At 39.3% G+C, this 20,526-nt stretch overlaps 1 protein-coding gene across 1 annotated transcript in view; it reads right to left on the bottom strand.

Annotated features, from left to right (window-relative positions):
• Positions 1 to 2,820: 2,820 nt before the first annotated feature.
• LOC126262193 (uncharacterized) overlaps positions 2,821 to 20,526 on the bottom strand; it is a 66,563-nt gene continuing 48,857 nt past the window's right edge. Inside the window, exon 3 of the mRNA XM_049958609.1 lies at positions 2,821 to 8,835. Within this exon, the coding sequence (XP_049814566.1) occupies positions 8,188 to 8,835 (648 nt within the window). The 3' untranslated portion in view covers positions 2,821 to 8,187. The remainder of the gene's footprint in view (positions 8,836 to 20,526) is intronic.

The following is a 20,526-nucleotide window of genomic DNA, read 5'->3' on the forward strand; positions in this document are numbered from 1 at the left end:
GGAGGACATATAGAACAGCACTCCTTACCAGATGACTGCAGGGTTTTCACTGCAGAGCTGGCAATCATATCTTGTGCTCTTGAGCACATCCACTCATGCCCAGGTGAGTAATTTCTCCTTTGTGCTGACTCCTTGACCAGCCTACAAGTTATCAACCCCAGGGACAACGAACTTACTGACAGGCTGGCCAAACAGGCTATGCGGAAACCGCTTATGCAGATTGGATTCTCTGAAACTGATCTGTGTTCATTATTATGCTGCAAGGTTTTGCGGCTTTGGGAGACGGAATGGCGTAACACTATGAATGTGTGGAAGACCTCCATGTGCACTTCTCACAGGGACGCTGTGGGTGTCTGTTGGCTCTGCATTGGCCATATGTGGCTGATGCATGGTTACCTCCTCCGCCACGAGGACCCACCTCGGTACTGCTGTGGCTCACGAATGATGGTTGTCCAATTCTTGCTGGACAGCCCACTTTTAGCCACTCTGCGGTGGACTTTAAAATTTTTCCAGCATCCTACCTCTGGTATTGGGCAACAATGCCTCAACACCCTAGTGCTTTCAGGGTGGAGGTTTTAATATGTTGCAGAGTGGCTGGCTTTTCTTTTTTATCCTCATGGTCAGCCAGCCATGGTAATCTGCTTTATTGTTTTAACCCCTTGTACCTGTTTCTTGCATCTTTGTGATTTTCTTGTCCCCTTTTGTCCATTTAAGTATTTGTTGTCCTTCAGTTGTTGTGGTTTTTCCTTTCATTCTGTTTTGAGTTGTAAGTCTCATTGCCTTATTCTCACCCTTGTGACATTGTTTCCTTTGGAACAAGGGACCGATGACCTTGTGGTTTGGTCCCCCCCCCCCCCCTTAAACCAACCAGCGTTCTTTTCTTAGTCTTATAATGTATCACTGATACTCAACCAACTTATTCACATGCAATGCTGGATGACACTGAGCAAGGGTTGTTTGATGTTGCAGCACAAGTCCATTGCATCACATCATCCTTGTACATCACTCAGAGCTGGCTTTAAATTGGATACTGTGTTCCTGTGCCTATTCACATGCTTTATTTTGTATGACGTCCCAGGAAACTGCCATTTCTTCTTTATATTTCTCATGCGCAAATGCCACCACTTAGATTTCAATACTTTTCAAATATCCACTCTGTGGGCCACTGAAAGCTTTCCAGGTCAACTTCACATTTTTCAGACATCGTTTGTCCTTTTACCATCACTCAACACTGGCTTCTGTTTCTCCACATTTCCTCAAAGCTGCACAATTGTTTGTTGCTTTTGTATGCTGAACAATCGAGGGTTTGAAATTTGCTCCATAGTAATGTATGCATCCTGTTAAAAAACATGATCATGTAAATTGAGGGTAGAAGTGGGGAAAGGGAAGGGAAGGAACTATTGATGTCAGCTGCATCAGGACTTTATGTGGAATCAGTGGCAAATGTGTGCCAGACTGGGATTCAAACTCGCTATCTCCTGCTTACTAGGCAGTTACATTAACCACTGCACCATACAGATGCAATGCTTATTGCACTTGGGTGGACTATATTCACATGCCTCCTGGCTAATCCACCCAGTGCCACCTATCTGCAGTCCCTCCATGCTCACTACTTTGAGAATTCTGCAGCAGGTTGAACATAATTGAGCGTCTGCACTGAAGATGGTCGATTCATTACCCATCAAGACACTGCACATTTATATAAAAAAATTTGGTGTTGGACCACATTGTTCCACACAATGACCCATTAAACATTATACTAGACAGTTTAGAAGTGGAGTCTCCAATGTCAAACAACATCTAATTAAAAAATTGCTGAGAGATACACTTCCTGCTGTTATATAACAACGCTCCAAGCACATAAGTATGTTCAAGGTTAACGTGGCAGGTGCGGCAGAAAGTAGAGGGACAGCATAATGGAAGCTTGAGGTTCTGTTTGATAAGGAAAAGGAAAACTCTGCATCATATGCTGTGAATGTAAGATGACTGCCCACTTCTGGGCAAAAAATTTTGGTAAAATCCTTGTCTTGGATTCAGATGTAAATAGTATTTCTGCCAAGACCAACAGAATTCTCAAGAAGCATAACATCAAAGTCTTACATTGGCCAGACAACTAGGACTGTGGACCTTGATCAATAATAAAAAGAGGCTTCTGGCACAGACGCCAGATACTGGGACAGTGTTAACAGTAAAGTTGGTGGAAAACCTCATGAATGATGTCACTGGGTACTAGCTCAGCAATATTTGGGATCCTGCACTGAAGTTGCTAAAAGTGAAATGGTTGCAGCAGCAGAACTCAACAAAAAGAAGTGCTGAGAATATAGACATGGGGAATGAATTGCAGACAGAGCACTGAGGGCTGACTATGAAGAGGGGAGGCAGCAGGTACAAACACTGGACCCAGTCCACTTGACTAACAGTCATAGGTACCACATGATGTAGACCATGAGTCAAGTTGTTGAAACACTGTGTGTTGATGGCACTTATATCCAGCGGACCATCAGGACAGCTTGAAGAACTACATTTTGAATTCTTCTAATTACATATTTTACAGGGTTTGCTTTTATGTTGACATTATTCTCACATCAATTACATTTCAGCAACACAAAAAATTGTCTGATTCATTAGGCCTGGTTCTCTGTACTGGTGATTGTGAATTCATGCACCTTTGTTTCATCAATCTGTATTAAAAGTGATATTCTAAAACTTACCATCAGGGAGGAAATTCATCATGACAATACCAGAGCTAGTACTGTGTTTGCAGCGAGAGTTTAACTTTGTAGGAATTTCAAGATTACGATTTGCAAAGAAAGTCCTTCATTTTCATATTTTGCACATCTTTATTTCATCTGTTACATTCATAAGAATTTTATACTGTTATCATGCACCAATACAATGAAATATAAAACCAAAAACTGGCTGAATTAGATTACAGGTCTTTTGGTCTTTGCACAAGTTATCTTAATAGCTGCCATCATATCTGCAGTTCAGATTTCTTTATTCTGAACACACAGAAAAATATAACACAATTTCCAGTTCAAGTTTTAATTCTTAAATATTACATTAAGTAGAAATCATTTAACAACAAAGATTAAATTAGTATTGAAATCAGTTCATTGGTTCTAAAAACTGTTTTTGATGAAAAAGTCTGATGACTGTATCTGACATTTCATCTGAGGAACTGTGAAACACATTAGAAATTACATGCAGTAAAAAATGTTTTTAGTGTTAATATTAGGATCAACATTTCCTTGCTACATGAGCAAAACAGAAAATATCTGATAGAGAGTACCCAAGTTGAGAAACTGGCTTCCATAAATTTTAATTTTTTACAATATCAAATTAACTACATGTGCAATTGACATCCTTGTGTGCCTGGTGCATGACACACTTTCCAACCTATAAATGCTGTTTGTTTCTGCTGAAAATATAAGTGAAATACTTGGTTTCTCATGGAATTATTCCCAAGTTTGGCTGCACATCATCATTCTTATGTATGCAAGGAACAAAAGCATAACAGGAAAATTAAGTAATGAGATCTTTTGAAGAAAATGTTACCGTATTTGTGCTATGGACTAGGATATCAAATTGGACAGTGTTTGAGAATGGTAATGTTAAAAATAGCAAGAGACAAAACATGAATATTCTTCTAAGACTATCGTCGCACAAGTAATACCACCAAAGACAATAGCAGGCATGAAAACTAACTTTAATGACTTTGGTATAACTTTAATATGATTTTTCAGGCTTTTTCGCTTGATTGATTAATGGTGTGCATAAAACGGAAAGAATAACTTAGCAGAACACACTGAAGAAAACAATACTTTTTTTAGATAATGATAGAAAAGGAAGATTGAGGTTTAACAGTGACGTCATTAAGACAAAGCACAAGCTTGGATCATAAAAAAAGGGGGAAAGAAATTGATCATGCTTTGCCTTAAACAGTTCACGGAAACTGTGAAAAATCTGAATCTGGTTAACTGGTACATTTTCCTGGGCACAGTTCACTTCCATTCCTGAGACTGCAGTAGCAATTGTTTTATTGTAAAATGGTGAAATAATCTCACAATGAATTATTAACCGAGGCAAAGTATATAATAGTGTATGTAGTCTTTGAAAATAGTCAATAATTCTGCCCATGACTATTAAAATCATAAGGGTTATAAGGTTACCATTGGCCACAAAGACTAAACCAATGACTACATTGTTAAAAACACAGTGAATGTTCAATGCGACAAACTAACATAATGACCTGCTCCTTTATTTGAAGCACTTAATACAAATGTAACTGTATATTATAAAATATAACAGTAAGATACGTGAAAACATAGTAAAATTTCAAAATGGTGGATCATCATCCATCACTTTACATAATGTTAAAATGCGCGAGAGAGAAGGAAGGTGTTTCTTAAAGTTCTTATTAAGTCTATGTAGTCTGTGACTACTCTCTAAGAGGTACACAGGAAGTCTGAAATACAATGAATTTAACACATCCCCAAAAGTACCAGTTATGTAAAGTAGTCAGAGACAGTTATTATAAGTGCTTGAAACAACATCTTTGATCAAAGAATTATCACCGGTGAGGTGCTGACTGAAGGGGGGAAAAAAACAGACAGAATGAAAAAAGGGAAGGAAAATGACACAATATAGGAGAGTGTCATTCTTTCTTATTAACATGATAGCAGTGTAGATACAAAAAATATAACAGGAATTAGACACATTCACATACTTGTTAATGAAATGTAGAATGTGACAAGACATGACATGAAAAGATTGTTCTATCTGAAGTAGGCAGATGTTTATTGAGCACAATGGCTATGAAAACAGTAGTACACAACTGAAACTCAGAGGCAAACTATGACACTGATAACAGTAAGATACTGACTGTCACAGAACATAGCAAAAGTGATATATCATTGATTGCCTCTTTCGCATTATGGCCAATCCCATGCATCTGTGGCAGCCAATTCGTATAATTTTTTGAATCCATTCTTAAAGTTGATGCAGTTGATTAAAGTCCCTGCTCTTTCTAATTGTCTGAGCATCATTTATAGATGCACAAACATAACAGGAGATATTGAAGGCACTTACCAAATTCTTTGGAAATATGTTTCCACAAACTGTCATCTCTGATAATGGCCCACAGTTTATCTAGCAATAATTTTCAATTTTTTACCACCGATAATATCATCCATAATTAATCTACTCCTAGAGTAAGGGGAAAGTGGAAAATCTAACATGCATATTTGAATGTCACATGACAAATGTAGCTAGTGAAATTATAAGACAGGCATTAACTGGACTTTACGAGTATGTGTGTCGTGTTTCAACATTTGGAGCTGTACCACTACAGAGCACACTGCCATCACTGTACATGGTTAAGTGCGTCATGCTACTTATTTCAATGCATGGCAATTAATTTTGTTAGATTAATAAGTGTCATTGTCTAAATACTACAGGATGTTTGTGTTCTTTATTTGTTATGTGTTCAATGTGGTACCATGGTAAAAGCTGATGGATCGTCTAGTGTGGTCTGCAGATTTAGAGATGCTGAACTGAGTTATTTCTTACCCAACAGCCACTCCTCACAGAAGATGTGTTCTGTTGTGTTAGGAATACTGCTGATGATTATTGTAATTGGAAAAAAAGAAAAGACAAGAAGATATCAGTGTTAAAGTAATCTTGTATTGGTTCATTTTCAGTCTCATTTGCTTTCGCATGCTTGTTAATAAATGTAACATATTTTTATAATGGAAGTTTTGAAAACCAATAAGGAGTTGTTTGATGAATTTTTATTTGTGACATTTACCTGAAATTATTTAACCTTGTATATTTGAAACAGAATTCATAAATCACTGATAAACCACATCAAAATTGAAGTCTAAATATGATAGCAATTTAGACAATATATTAATTTCAGACTATATATGATGAATGGAGATTTAAGGCTGAATATTTTGATTATTACTGAAAAGAAAGTTGATATAAATTATATACCAGTGAAAAGAATTACATTAAATTACCTGAAAAATGATGAGTGATCAGAAATATTTAAAAGTTAAAAAACTAATTTCAGTTTATTCGAGTAAACAATTTAAAACTCTGACATTAATCCAGGTTGCTGTAATGCAGCTGTTTAACATTTCTGGTTTTCGTGGTAATGCACTAAACAGCACTGTAAAATGTTATGCAATTTTTGAAGGAACATACTGTTGAAAAGAGACGGAAGCTGTGCTGCCACCCCCCACGCCCCCACCCACTATTCTTTTAAAGATCTTTTGAATTTATACCTGAACAAATTATCTCTCTTTGGAAACAAACTGATATACTGACACATTTGATAAAAGCAGATTATTACTTAATGTCGACTACTGATTTTTTACCACGCAAAACTACACATACATTCAGGAACATAATGCTTTTATATGAGCCTTCACGTATGAATGGCAAAATCCCTGTAGAATTATTCCACACTAGATAATGCTGAACTATTCTCACTTCTTCAGCTGCCTGCTTCCCATAGGTGTTCAAAATGATCCCCTCATTTCCATAAAGGTGCTCTTATTTGGATGTGGTTGTTTTGGTAAGTGCCTAGTATAATTGACAGCATAGTGAATGTGTGTATGGTGACCTCACATCCTTGTAAACAATAGCAACCAATCATGGTACTTTTTGACTTCAAATCAACCAGCTACATCTGTGTAGCCACTTCCACCATCACTGCTGTCATGTCCAGCAAGTACATCTGCAGCAACTGTTTCACTTCTGGTGGTACACAGTGCCTCTTGGGTAAAGTCATTATGCACATGGGCAACTCAGAACTTCATAACAGTGGGGTCATTAAATCATGACCTTCGGATCACCCCTCTGCCACTGTTTATGACTTGGCTGTGACTGTAGAGAATTTTTGCAAAAATGAATATGCTGCTGGGTACCAATGATATACCATGGCCGGCCAGCATTGACTCGAATGCCCTCAGTTCCAACCCTAGCCGAACAGGTTGGATGGTGCTGCCAGACAATGAGACATATCTTCTGCAGTGAGCACCGTCACAAGACTTCACGGTGGACCCTGAAGATGGTATATGAGCTCCAGTCATCCTTCCTTCACTGCTTCAGAGGACTGGCACTTTCAACCATATGTAGCTATTTCATCTATGGATATCTGTCTCAGTAGCACACTTGGGTTGCTCAAAGAAGCACACTGCCTAAGGTACCACCACAGAATACATATCGGAACTGCCAGTTTATTAGTTCATGCTAACTTGTATGGGCCATGTCCCCATTGCATAAAGGCTGCAGCACAGTCATTCAACTTTATTCCATCTGTGGTACTGCCTTACATTAGTATTACTGCACCACCAGCAGAATCCATCCATTGTGACCTTGACTGTAATTGGGCATTTGTTGTAGACTGTGTTATATAAGATCCTATGTGTGCTGTCAGTGGATTCTGCTGTCTCTCTGGAGTTTCCTCAAGTCATGCAATGTCACACAATTCTCAGTATTGTAACTTTGCAGCTTTGAGTTCCAAATGTGTACTTCTCTATTCATATTCTTGTGTTGAATAAAAATCTGTCTATGATAGTTACAACAAAATCTTCAAGGGCTTTCTTGAAAACTGATAACAATATGTCATTCTAACAAAAAAACACAAAATATCTTGCACAGAGAGAGAGAGAGAGAGAGAGAGAGAGAGAGAGAGAGCAGATCTTTTTGTAGATTATATGATGTCCGAAAGTCAGTGAATCAAGATGTGGTTGAATAGCTAAACTCATGTCCTCTACTTCACAAGTTTGATTTTCAGTCTGGTCAACAAACTTTCCTTGTGAACTTCAGTTTAATACATTCACAGCCCTGAAAGTCACAATTTTCCTATCAAACTAAAACTAACTTTTCCAAGTACATCAGCAGCAGGACATTGAAATTCAGGCATTTACATCCTGCAGTGCCAGTACTCATTAATATGTTTTACTTTTGTTGCAGTTACATCTTTTTGTCAAATTTATGGACTGTCTCTTGGTTACCTTTTAGCTTCTGGATAGTTTTACGTTTGATTGACACGGAAAGCATTGTGTACATTCTTCATTTATATATCAAGTATATTCTGACCGAGAAATTATATGCTACTTTTCTTTTCCACTTTTAAAATTTACAACAAGAACAGTCAGAATAATGCATACAAGTTTATTGTGATGTGACTATTATTTCTGCTATAACCAATAGTAAAACAGCAAGAAAGTTGGCCTGTTGGGAAGAGCTTCTAGAAATAGAAAAAATGGCATAAAGATTACATATTTCATCATAAGTAATGTTTGCAACACACTGATATTCTGTGTTTATCATTTTCCGCAATGAACTGAGGGGGAAACTGCACAGACCTATAGAGCAAGTATTATTTTTATCATTTTCCAATAGTGTTTTGTAAAACTGAGCAAGTTCTGGTTCTGAATCTGCAATCTGTGTGATCCAACTTAAATGAATACATGAACAGACAAATTTATTATCTGATATGTATATTATACCATTATGTTCAGTATAGGAAGAAACATTACAGTGAAGAGATCCTACATCTGCAGATTCAATGTAATTCTGCTTAAAAATGTAGATGGGGTTGGTAGAATGCGACAATAAATTTGATCTTATGTTTTCTAATGACCTAGTCATTAAATAACCAAATCTATTTCTTCTTATTTCAATGTGATGTGCAGAAATGATGAATCCTCCAGGCATTACTGATCTGAATCCTGAATTATTTACCATTATGAATGTTTCAGCTTCAACATTAAATGCATGTAGTCGAATATCTTTGATATGCGAATTTTCAATAACAACCTGAAATATAAAATTAATTGTGAAGTTAATAAGTCATAACATCTTAAAGCACAAGAATTCATTGATATCCATAAATGGAACATTTGCAGTGTTTGTTAAGATATGCTATTTATGAACACTATCTTTGATTATTTTGTGCACATACATTTATTCCAGAACATGAATTATAGTTAAGACATAGTATTGCATAGATATTTAATGTTCCTGGTAAAACTCATTAAGCTCTGTTACAATATTCCCCATTATCTCAAAAAACAATATTTTCATGTCTGTGAGAAAAACTGCTTATATATTTTGCATATGTTTATCTTCCTATTTTGTTAGGTAAATCCTTGTGGGCAATATAGTAAACAAAGTTAGCATGTTTATTTTGCCAAGGAGGATATTAAGGAGGGACGTTGATGAAATTGACCAAAAATGTCAATTTTCGATTTATTTTTTATTTGTTAGTACAACTCATGGACAATAAGTTCCCAAAGTTTCAATGTTGAAATCACATCCGAAGTGCCTGAAAATTAATTAAAAGTATGACACAGCCTCCCTGCCACACCCATGTTTTGAAGCAGCACTTCAATACCGGCTCAGTGAACAAAAAACTGGATAAACTGCATTTGAATAAGTTAGTGAATGGAAGATGCGAGAAACAATGAGAAACCAGCAATGAGGCTATGTCCAAAGTAAGAACATCTGCTGAAAATGTGAACTTGTCTCCTAGCAGCTCCAAGCGAAAAATTGGTGAGGTGAATGGTGCATACTACACTGATGAATCTCGGTACACTGTATTTAGGTTAATTGACCTTGAATTATTGACTGCAGCAGTGAAATTTTCTTATGTTTATAAGACGTGTGGTAGTGATAACATTCAGATTATAGATGATCGTAAGGGCAGCCAATCTGCATATTGTGTGCAAAAAATGTGATGATGATAGCTAATTCAAAACTTCTAAATGTAAAAACTGGTACTATGAAGCTAAAATGAGGTTTACCTATGGATTGAGGTGCATTGGAGTTGGGAGAGAAGGGGTAAATTTATTGTGCAGAATAATGAATATGCCAGCACCATGCCTGAAATTTACACAAATAAACTGTGTACTGGCAAACATAATTTCTGACGTGTGTGAGGACAGTATGATAGCAGCTACAGTAGAAGCTATTGCAAACATTGACCCATTAGATGAGAACGATTCTGGTCGTATTAGGACAGATCTTGTTGTGTCATGTGATGGTACATTCATGAAAAGAGGGCATACGTCTTTATATGGTGTGTCAAGTGTCGTAAGTATTGACACAGGGGATGTACTAGATGTTCAAGTTATGAGCAAATTCTGCCATAACTGTGCACTTAGTGGAGAATGTGAAGAAGATGTAAAAGGACATAACTGCAGCAAAACATTTTCTGGTTCTAGTGGTGGAATGGAAGGGGCTGGTATGCAAATTATTTTTAAGAGATCTGTCAAGGAACGTTGTGTCAGATATGTGAAATATCTTGGGGATGGTGACTCAAGAGCATTCAAGTCTGTGAATGAGAGCAAACCTTATGGAGAACTTTCAACTGAGAAACTTGAATGCATAGGTCACATCCAGAAGAGAATGGGCTCAAGATTGAGGAAACTTGTCAGTGACATGAAGGGCAAAAAGTTGGAAGATGGAAAGGAAATTGGTGGACACACCAGACTCACAAAGAAGATGATAGACTCTCTTCAAGTGTATTATGGCAAGGCTATCAGACAGAACCTATCCAGTGTAAATGACATGAAAAGTGCTGTATGGGCTACATATTCCCACATGTTGTCAACAGATGAACGCCCTATTCATAATCCGTGCCACATTAGCTGGTACAAATATGTACAAGCTCAGAGGGATAACAACCCCTATATTCACAAGGAGAGGCTTCCAAATTGTATCTGGGATCTTGTCAAGCCCACTTACAGGTTTCTGGCCAATTCTGTACTTCTCAAAAAGTGTGTTCATGGCAAAACCCAAAATCCAAATGAGTCTCTAAATTCACTCATATGGAAACGATGCCCTAAAAACACATTTGCATCAGCTACAGTTGTCAGAATTGCAACTTATGATGCAGTTATTGCATTTAATGATGGGAATGTTGGGAGGATGAAGGTATTAGAAAGAATGAGCTTCAAGATAGGAAATTTTACTCAAGACATCCTAAGAAAAATAGATTTACAGTGTGTCTCTGCAGCTGAAATGTCAGTTGAAGACCTGGTAAAGGAAAGAAGACAGACAACAAGATACCAGAAGAGAAGCCTTGAAGGGAAAGACAACCCAGAGTACACATGTGGTGCCTTCTGAAGAAGTGACATAAGGAAAAAAGTTAGGTTGAACTTTAAATTGTGTTTCCTGAAAAGTTTGTTTTTTAAAGTTTATTTACCTTTTCCTCAGATTATATGAATGCTAGAATTATGAAATTTAGTACACATATTTCTGTAAACCTAATAAACATTGTCTCAAGAGCAAATTTTGAAATTCTGATTGCAAGCTGAGATATGGGACAAAGAACTTGGAATTTTGCATGAATTTAAAATTGTACTTGTGGAATTAGAATTTAAAAAATTATGAAAATTCTCCTATTTGACCTGTTCCAGAAACATCACGAGAGAAGCTTACAACATATAAAGAGAGGAAACAGAGAAATTTTTGTAGAAATCTCTTGAATACTTTCTGAGAAAAAGGAACATATACATTAGTTTTTGAAAATAAAACTTCAAATTTCATTTAAAAAAGTTGAATATATATAATCAAAGGATTTTATATGTAAATGTGTTACTTTCATGTAAAGCATGGTACAAAATTTCATTGCCATATCTCCAAAACTGTGTATTTGGTGCATTTTTGAAGTAGTGTGTGGTTTTCATCAACATCCCCCCTTAAAAATCTGTGCACAGCTAATAACTGACAGTGAAGCATGAGCATCTTTCAGGGACATGGAGCTCTGAATTTAGGATTGCTCATCTCTGTTTCTGCAGAGCTGTCCTCAACACGAAAGTCGTTTGAACACAACAGTGGTTTACTAGACTTGGTGCTGCTGGAGGTACTGCCTTCCTCCAGCCTGTGAACTGACTTACCCAAAAGTTATAAGGAGACTTGCACTTATTATGTAACCCAAAGCCATTATGAACAAGCTTTAGTGAAAAATCTGAGTTATGATACAAGTGAAAACACATGAGTGGTTAGTCCTAAAATAACTTCTATTAAAGACATTGGCCAGCAAGGTGCAACACACAACTGGTTTGAAGTGCTGCATAATATGTGTGGTGATCTTGAACTGATTCATTTGTTGACTTTGAAAAACAAAAGTGTAGTGCATTGATAACAAATAATCAAAGAGACAAAAATGCTTATCATAACTGATAGTCAATGAAGGAACTGTGGGAAATTGCTACAGGACAAATTAGCTAGCCACTTCACTCTGCAAAGTATTATAAAACCTGGTGCACCCATCAAGAAAGTTACTACAAACATAGACAAATCAACTGAGAACCTTTCAGGAAATTGATGGCTCAAATGCCAAAGCAAAACCTCTGGAAGAATTGCATAGGAACATAACAGATTCTCTGGAATGCATACTGGAACTAGCCCACAAAATCAATGGAATAATTCATCCAGCACCTTTTACATCAGATGCCCAAGGCCTGAATGTAAAAATTAAGTTCTGAATCACTTCATGATAGAAAAATCAATACTGCTATAAATGTGTGTACAAAGAAACACTCCAAATTTCAACACTGAATGGCTGGAAAGAAAAATACACAGCTCATTGTCTCCATGTAAACAGATTCACATTTGCAATAGGCATGCCTCTTTCATGTATATGGCAAAAATAGAAAACCCAAATACAGTGTTCTCTAATGTCCATCTTATGTGGTATACTTAGCTGCTGTTAAGTTGGCCACATACTACTTTGATTACTGCAGAGGCAGATTCTGTACATGGGCTATTGCCTGTATTTTTCATACTTACAGCACGGATGGTTTGAAGATGGTCACAGGTATCCGAAACTAGCCACCATCAAGAAACAAAAAATGGATACTTCTCAATGCAACATATGGCAGAGCTACAACCATTTACTTCAATATTAAGACAAAATTCAGACCTATTTTTCATCTGCAGCTTGCTGCTAGTTCATAATTATGCATCAGTATGTGAGCACAAACAAGCAAAAGGGAAGAAACAACAGCACACCTACTGAGCTGAATTTCAAACCAATACATACAGCAACAGTGCAGTCATTAATGGATAGATAGGTGAAAAAAGAACTGTAATACACTGGGAATTGGAAACAGCTTGACAGAGGAACTACAGAGTCCTGCAACCAGTGTACAAACAAGGCAAAAGCCAAACAACAAGACTAATCAGGATATTTTTTCTACTAAAGACACTAGTACAAAAAGTGAGTTAAGTGGTCAAGCAAAAAATAATATAATCCGCGTACTCAACTTTAATTGCTCCATGAGAATATTCAATCACTGTCCAATAAACTTAACCAAACAAAATCAATGTTAAATGATCTTGATCCTTTTTCTTAGAGAAAATATGGAATCCAACAATTGTAACTAAATATAATAATTTGTCTAGTGAAGAATATACAGGGTGATTTTTGCCATCATATACAAACTGTAGGGACTGATCGACAAGGGCATACAGAACCAAAAAATTCATGGTTTCCATGCTAGAGACCATTTATATAATCATAAATTGTTACAGAGTCTGGGGTCTAGTATGCACTGTAACATGCAACCACAGTTACAGTATGTACCTCATTGCATGCATGTACATGCCGTAGCATGTTCTGTCTCGCACTTTCATATCAGCCAGGCCGCATCTGAATAGTCAAAAGCAGCAAGAATACAGTGCTCCTTGGTATCCACATCTGGAATGGGCTCTGCATACATAATAATTTTAAGATGGCCCCATAACCAGAAATTGCACGGGTTGAGACCCAGTGAACTAGCAGGCCATGCATCTGGACCCCCTCTTCCGATCCACTGACCAGGCAAGCCACTATCGAGATGTGTTCAGACGTTAGTGGCAAAGTGGGCTGGAGTACCATCATGTAGCAGCCACGTAACCCTTCAAATCATCAATGGCACTTCTTCCAGCAGGGCAGGCAAAGTCACCCAAGAAACACTGATAGTTCTTGCCTGTTAGGTAATGCAGAAAGAAGACTAGTCCCAAAATACAGTCATCAGTTATCCAGGCCCACACATTCCAGCTGCACTGATGCTGATCATGTGATGTCACCATACCATGAGGATTCTGAATACTATCCCACAGACAATTGTTATGAAAGGTGAAGGTGGCTTCATTTGTGAATAGGATGGATGACACAAATCCAGGAATCATGGTTGCCTGGTGAAGAAATCAGTGCAAAACTGCTCCCAATGTGGAAAGTCTGTTGCTAGTAGGCCTGCACGCACTGTAAGTGATGACTAGTAACAAGAGCCATGGTCAGGTGGTCATCTGGCTTATCCTGTACTGGTGGGCCAACTGTCTCAGACAAACAGCAAAACACTGTTGCAAACATTGCTGCCTGCCACACATTGACATTTGCCTTTCTGTAAATAAAAACTATGTCGACAAGCTCGTGACTTGAATACAGAAACATTTTGTGTAACACTGTATCACATCCACTACAGGGTGACTCAGAAAGAGAAGTGAATTGGACACAACATTACCCATTACTATGGCAGGAGAGGGCGCTTGGGTATGACATATGAGGAACAGTACCACTGTCTAGGAGGAAACCATACATACTGTAACTGTGGCTGCATGGTGCAGTGTGTATTAGACTGCAGTCTCTCTAACAATATATGACTGAATAAATGGTCTCTAATGTGGAAACCATGCATTTCTGGACATAAGTTCCTTAGACCTTTTACGTTCTGTATCCTCTCATCAATCAATCTGTAGAATTTGTACACAGTGTAAAAATCACCCTGAATAGAACTCTCTATAATTGAATTACCAAGCCAAATTCCAATTATTATTTGAATGTGCAGGTCATTACATGGAGGCAAAAAAGTGTTTTATAACCACATGGAGAATCTTTCAGAAGAAATTAACTCTCCCAAGAAAAATATAAATATTTGGTGACTTCAATAATGATTTCTCAAAATCCAATAAATTCACAGATGATATTATAAGTTTACTATATTCATTCAACTGTTCTGATGTATGGAAGTGAAATATGAACACTCACAAGAAGGATGAAAACCCCAAATAATAGCTTTCAAGATGTAGACAAGATATCAAATTACAGAGAGCAGGAAGACAAGCTCCAATACAGAAGGGATACACGGGTTCGCCATCTGTTGAGACAAGATGATACCATTAAAAATATCATTGGAGGGTCATTAGAAGGGAAGAACACAAGAAGCAGATAAAGACTAGAATACATCAACCAGATCATGGAGGACACCACCTGCACCACTTATACCACTCTCAAGAGGAAGGCTGCTAATAAACCTGACAATTAGAGGCCCAAGAATTATTCAATATAAGCCCCAATGTAACTGAAACAATATTTTTGATAAATACATGCAAATATGCCATAACACACAAGTGATACACATATTTTAGGGATTAATATGTTCAAATTCTTATAAAGAATTTTGCAGGAGACTCGAAATTCCATGGAATAAGATGCACTGTAAGGAATTTCAATACAGAAAATGTGGAATACTTTTGTTTCCTCCTGAAGGGAGAAAATTTGGATGATACATACAACTGTAATGATACCAACGACAAATATGATAAGTTTATGGGCACACTTAAGTATACTTTGGAAATAGCTATTCCCAAAAAAACAATTAGATTTAACTCTGACCAAATAAACAAACAAGTGGAGCCCAAAAGGGCTAAAGATGGCATGTCAGAATAAAAGGAGAATGTACTAAAAATAGTAACCATGGTTTTATTACATATTTCAAAAGATAGAAACAAGTTATTTCAAAGGCAAGAAAACCAGGAAGTGACTAACTGATGTGTGATTCCAGGAATAAAATTAAAGCAACATGGCTAATTATAAAAAGAGAAATTGGTGCAAGGTAAGATAATAACAGTACTGAATAAGAAAAACAGTACACTAACTGACCCCAGACAAGTTGCTAGTGCTTCCAACCATTATATTTCAAATATAGCACAGCAGTTGATAAACACACATTATGACAAAATACCAGACAATAAGAGAATACAGTCAGATCAAGGAGTTGTTGCAAATATGTTATTCATGTATCCTACAAATCTGGGGAACTATCTACAATTATAAAGAGATTACCTAATAAATATTCAAAGGATGCTGAAGAGATACCAGATACTATGATCAAAGCTAATGCAACATTTACTGTAGAACTGCTAACAGACGTAGTAAATTAATCATTTGAGAGTGGCTAAAGTCTGCAAAAGTGCCTATATCACATGTGTGATCTACTGGATGCTAAATAAATAAATAAAAATAGTCTGCCAAATGTGAAGCTGTTAATTATAGGCCAGTTTCAGTTTTGTCAGACTTCAGCAAAATTTTGGGAAAATGTTCCTTGGAAGATTAACAACCTTCTTAAATAAACTAATTGTGATAAATGACTCACATTGGTTTACAGCTGGAAAGTCAACCAATTCAGCAATTTTTGCCTTTTTAAATGAACTACTAAAAACAGCAAATGATAAGCAATATGAATGTGAAATATTTCGTGATCTTTGTAAAGCCATTGTGTTATCGATCATAACAGTCTCTTGCATTAGTCAAATAATTATGGAATTAGAGGTCAGTCTAAAATGTGGATCCAATCATAACTCAACAATCATGAACAGGTTACAGAAAGGAACAACAAAACACTCAAGTATGGAATTCCACAATGGTCAGTTCTGGGACCTGTCTTATTTCTGCTTTATGTAAATGACTTGGCTGATAAAGTAAATGATGGAACAGCACCCTTTGCAGTTGACATTAGCATATTGATTAAAACCCAGCAAGGAAAATCTGCAGGAAACTACAATATCAGTTGTCGAAAGTTTAACACAGTGGTTCCGGGCTAACAGGCTCATAAATTCTGAAAAAAACTGTGGCAGTTAACTTTCACACCACACAAAACCACCATCCTGAAAACAGAAAATTTTTAGTCATATATGTTCAGGAGGATTCAAAATGTAAGATACACCTTAACAATCTAAATAAAAAACTGACCACATATAAAAGATGCTGACTCACTGGTAGGGCCTACCAGGCATACGCCCCAAGGGGCTCAGCATTCATTTGCTGGGTACGGGCTTGGCGACCCCGGGGTTCTTGAGCTGGGGACTGGTAAGCGCCGCCAGTCCCCTGTCACCGTAAGCTCTGAGCATACTTCAGCAACCACCGTGCGGCACGGCGGTGGAACGTTGTGTGTCTCAGGGAATGGGGATCTTGGCTTGACCGCCTGGATTGTGAGGATGGAATAAACCTCTATAAAAAACCCCTCAATCTCAAGGTGTGCTGCGCGCTGATGAGATGCATGGCTGTTGAGGAGGAACAGTCGTTAGCGGGCAACCTCTGGGGAACCTGCCGCACCTCAGTTGTATAAGGCTTACCTAGGCATTCGGGGCTCTGACTAGGTGGACTCCTAGTTCCCTAGCTGCTCGTGGGACTGAGATGGAACCCTCGAACTTTTCTTCTTCTCCTCCCAGCGGAAAGGGTGGGCTGCTGGTAGGTTCTAACACCCAATCTCACAAGAGGGCTCGTGTAGCCAGTCCTCCTGATTCAGGTAGTAGTAACAGAACGCATGCTGCTTCGCAGAATGTGTTTCTTATAATTAAAAGAAAAGATGGGAGTTTCGAAAAAGTTTCACCATTTTATATCCAGAAAGGCTTAGAAGGTATTGCTGGCACATTAAAATCTGTAAAGTGCTTGCGAAATGGCACCTTGTTGGTTGAAACATCTAGCTTCCAGCAGGTCCAGAACCTTCAGAAGGCACAATTTCTTGGGGAGTTTGCAATAGAGACTGAATTTCACAACACCTTGAACTACAGCAAGGGTGTTGTGACTTGCAGAGATCTCGTTGACATTCCCCAAGACGAACTGAAGGCTGAATGGTCCCGGGAAGGAATTGTCGACGTGCAACACATTATGAAATGGGTGGATGGTACTCTCATAAAGACTGACTCATTTATCCTTACATTTAACAGCACCAAATTGCCAGAGCATGTGAAGGCAGGTTTCCTACGTCTCAGTGTATGGCCTTATTACCCCAACCCAATGCGGTGTTTTAAATGCCAACACTTTGGACACACTACTCTCGGCTGTAGAGGGGAAGCCACTTGCGGGAATTGTGGTAAAGCCGCCCATGAGGGAGTTGGTTGCTCCTCTCCTCCCAAGTGTATCAACTGCTCTGGGGATCACCCTGTGTGGAGGGGGAATGCAGAGTTTTCCTTGAGGAACGGAAGATCCAGGAACTTAAGACTACAAAACGCATCCCGTATGGTGAGGCGAAGAAAATTTACAAGTCCCTGCAGCCGCCCAGGTTCGCTACTTCCTTTTCTTCCGTTCTCAAACAGCCACTCTTGAAAACCGATGCCGCTACACAAACGGAGGTTGCTACTGTCAGCACTAGCACCTGCGTTTGTCAATGTACGTGTGCTGCTGCCATTCCTGTGAAGCCTGCTGCTCCCCCCTGGCCTTCTGACCAGGCTGTGGTAGCTGACATCATGGAACTTCCTGCCCCTTCCGGGGTCCAGTCTTGTGCACTGCCCAGCGCTGCTACACCCCCTACTGCTTCTGAGGTTTTGGCTCCAATGCCACCTCAGGCCAGAAAATCGAAGCCAAAGACAAAGGTGAAGACTCGCCCACTAAAGGAGACTGAAGTTCTACAGTCTGCTGATGTGGATGTCATTCTCTCTGACGTCTCTCTCGACTCCTCTTCTGAGGCGATGGAGGTTGATGTCAGACTGGGGCAATCATCTCGCCCCAACACTGAGCCTCCACCTGTTGTGGGCTCCCCTTCCCGACAGAAAGTGAGAATGAAGGTACTTCCACCCTGATAGATGGCTCCCATTATACAGTGGAACATGAATGGATTCCGGGCACATGTGGAGGAACTGAACCTCCTAGCACGGCAACGCCCCCTGTGCTTGTGTTTACAGGAAACACATTTCAAACCATCTGATGCTCCTGTACTAAGGGGCTATATGTTATATCGCCGAGATGACCTGACTGGAGAAAGGGCCAAAGGCGGAGTCGCTGTGTTTGTCGATAATGACCACCACTCCTCTGCTCTCCCCCTGGATACTGACCTGCAAGCAGTTGCAGTTGAAATTTATTCCTGTCAGAGGCTTACCGTTTGCTCCCTTTATTTACCCCCTCTGGATGCAGTGAACTTAGAAGCTCTCACAGACCTTATCGACCAACTCCCCCGCCCGTTTCTCCTCCTGGAAGACTTCAATGCCCATCATGTCCTGTGGGGCTCCACTTCTCTTTGCGCTTGAGGTCGAATTTTGGAGAGCCTCCTAACATCTCAAGTGTTGTGCATCCTCAACACAGGTACTCCGACTCATTTCTCTAGTGCTACAGGGTCATTCTCAGCCATTGACCTATCTTTCTGCTCTCCAACCCTCACTGACTCCATTCACTGGGAGGTCATTGACGACCTACATTCCAGCGATCACTTCCCTATCCGCATTCATCTCCTGGATGGTGTATTGCTGGAGCAGCGGCCACCATTGTGGATGATTGGCAGGGCTAACTGGCCACTGTTCACTCGGTTGGCTGTCTTTGATCGACACCATAGTGTACAGGAATGGGTGGATCACATCACGCTTGTGATCCACCATGCTGCTGACCTGTCCATACCACAGTCTTCTGGCACTTTTAAGCGGCGCCTTGTGCCTTGGTGGACAGAAGAGTGCCGTTCAGCCATCTGGGACAGGCGTGTGGCTCTTCGCCGATTTAAATGCCGCCCAACAGCGGTCAATCTTACCGCCTTTCATATCGCGAGAGCCAGTGCATGCCGTGTCATTAAAGAGCGCAAGAAAAGGTCATGGAAGGAGTTTCTGGACTCCATCACCCGTTCCACTTGTTCCACAAAGGTATGGGAAGCCATCTGGAGGATTTCCGGTAAATGCAGCCGTTTACCAATAGCTGCAGTCCTGAACCCGTGATGCCTCCAAATGACACCCAGAGCCATAGCTGTCGCTGACAGAGCATTTTGCACAAAGTACTGCCACTGTAACCCAGAATCCAGCGTTTCGTCGCTACCGTGCGACTGTCGAAAGAGCAAACTTGGACTTTTGGTCGAACAGTTCTGAGGCCTACAACTCCCCTTTCTCCATGTGGGAACTTGACTCGGCTCTTACTGAGACTTCTGACACTGCACCAGGTTACGACCGCATCCAGTACTCCATGCTTCGACATCTGCCAGCGGCGTCAAAGGAAATCCTCCTCGAATGTTTTGATCTCATATGGCAGACAGGAGTGTTCCCCACCTCGTGGAGGGAGGCAATCCTCATCCCTCTCCTCAAACCAGGAAAGGAGCGCACATGTCCCAGTAGTTATCGTAGTATCACCTTGACAAGCTGTGTCGGAAAGACCCTGGAATGGATGGTTAACCGTCGTCTGGTCTGGCTGCTAGAGACCAGACAGCTCCTTAGCCGCTTTCAGTGTGGATTCCGAAAATTTCGGTCTACAGTCGACAACCTGACCCTCCT

This window comes from Schistocerca nitens, chromosome 6 (genome assembly GCF_023898315.1).
Source record: "Schistocerca nitens isolate TAMUIC-IGC-003100 chromosome 6, iqSchNite1.1, whole genome shotgun sequence".
In the NCBI taxonomy this organism is placed as follows: domain Eukaryota; kingdom Metazoa; phylum Arthropoda; class Insecta; order Orthoptera; family Acrididae; genus Schistocerca; species Schistocerca nitens.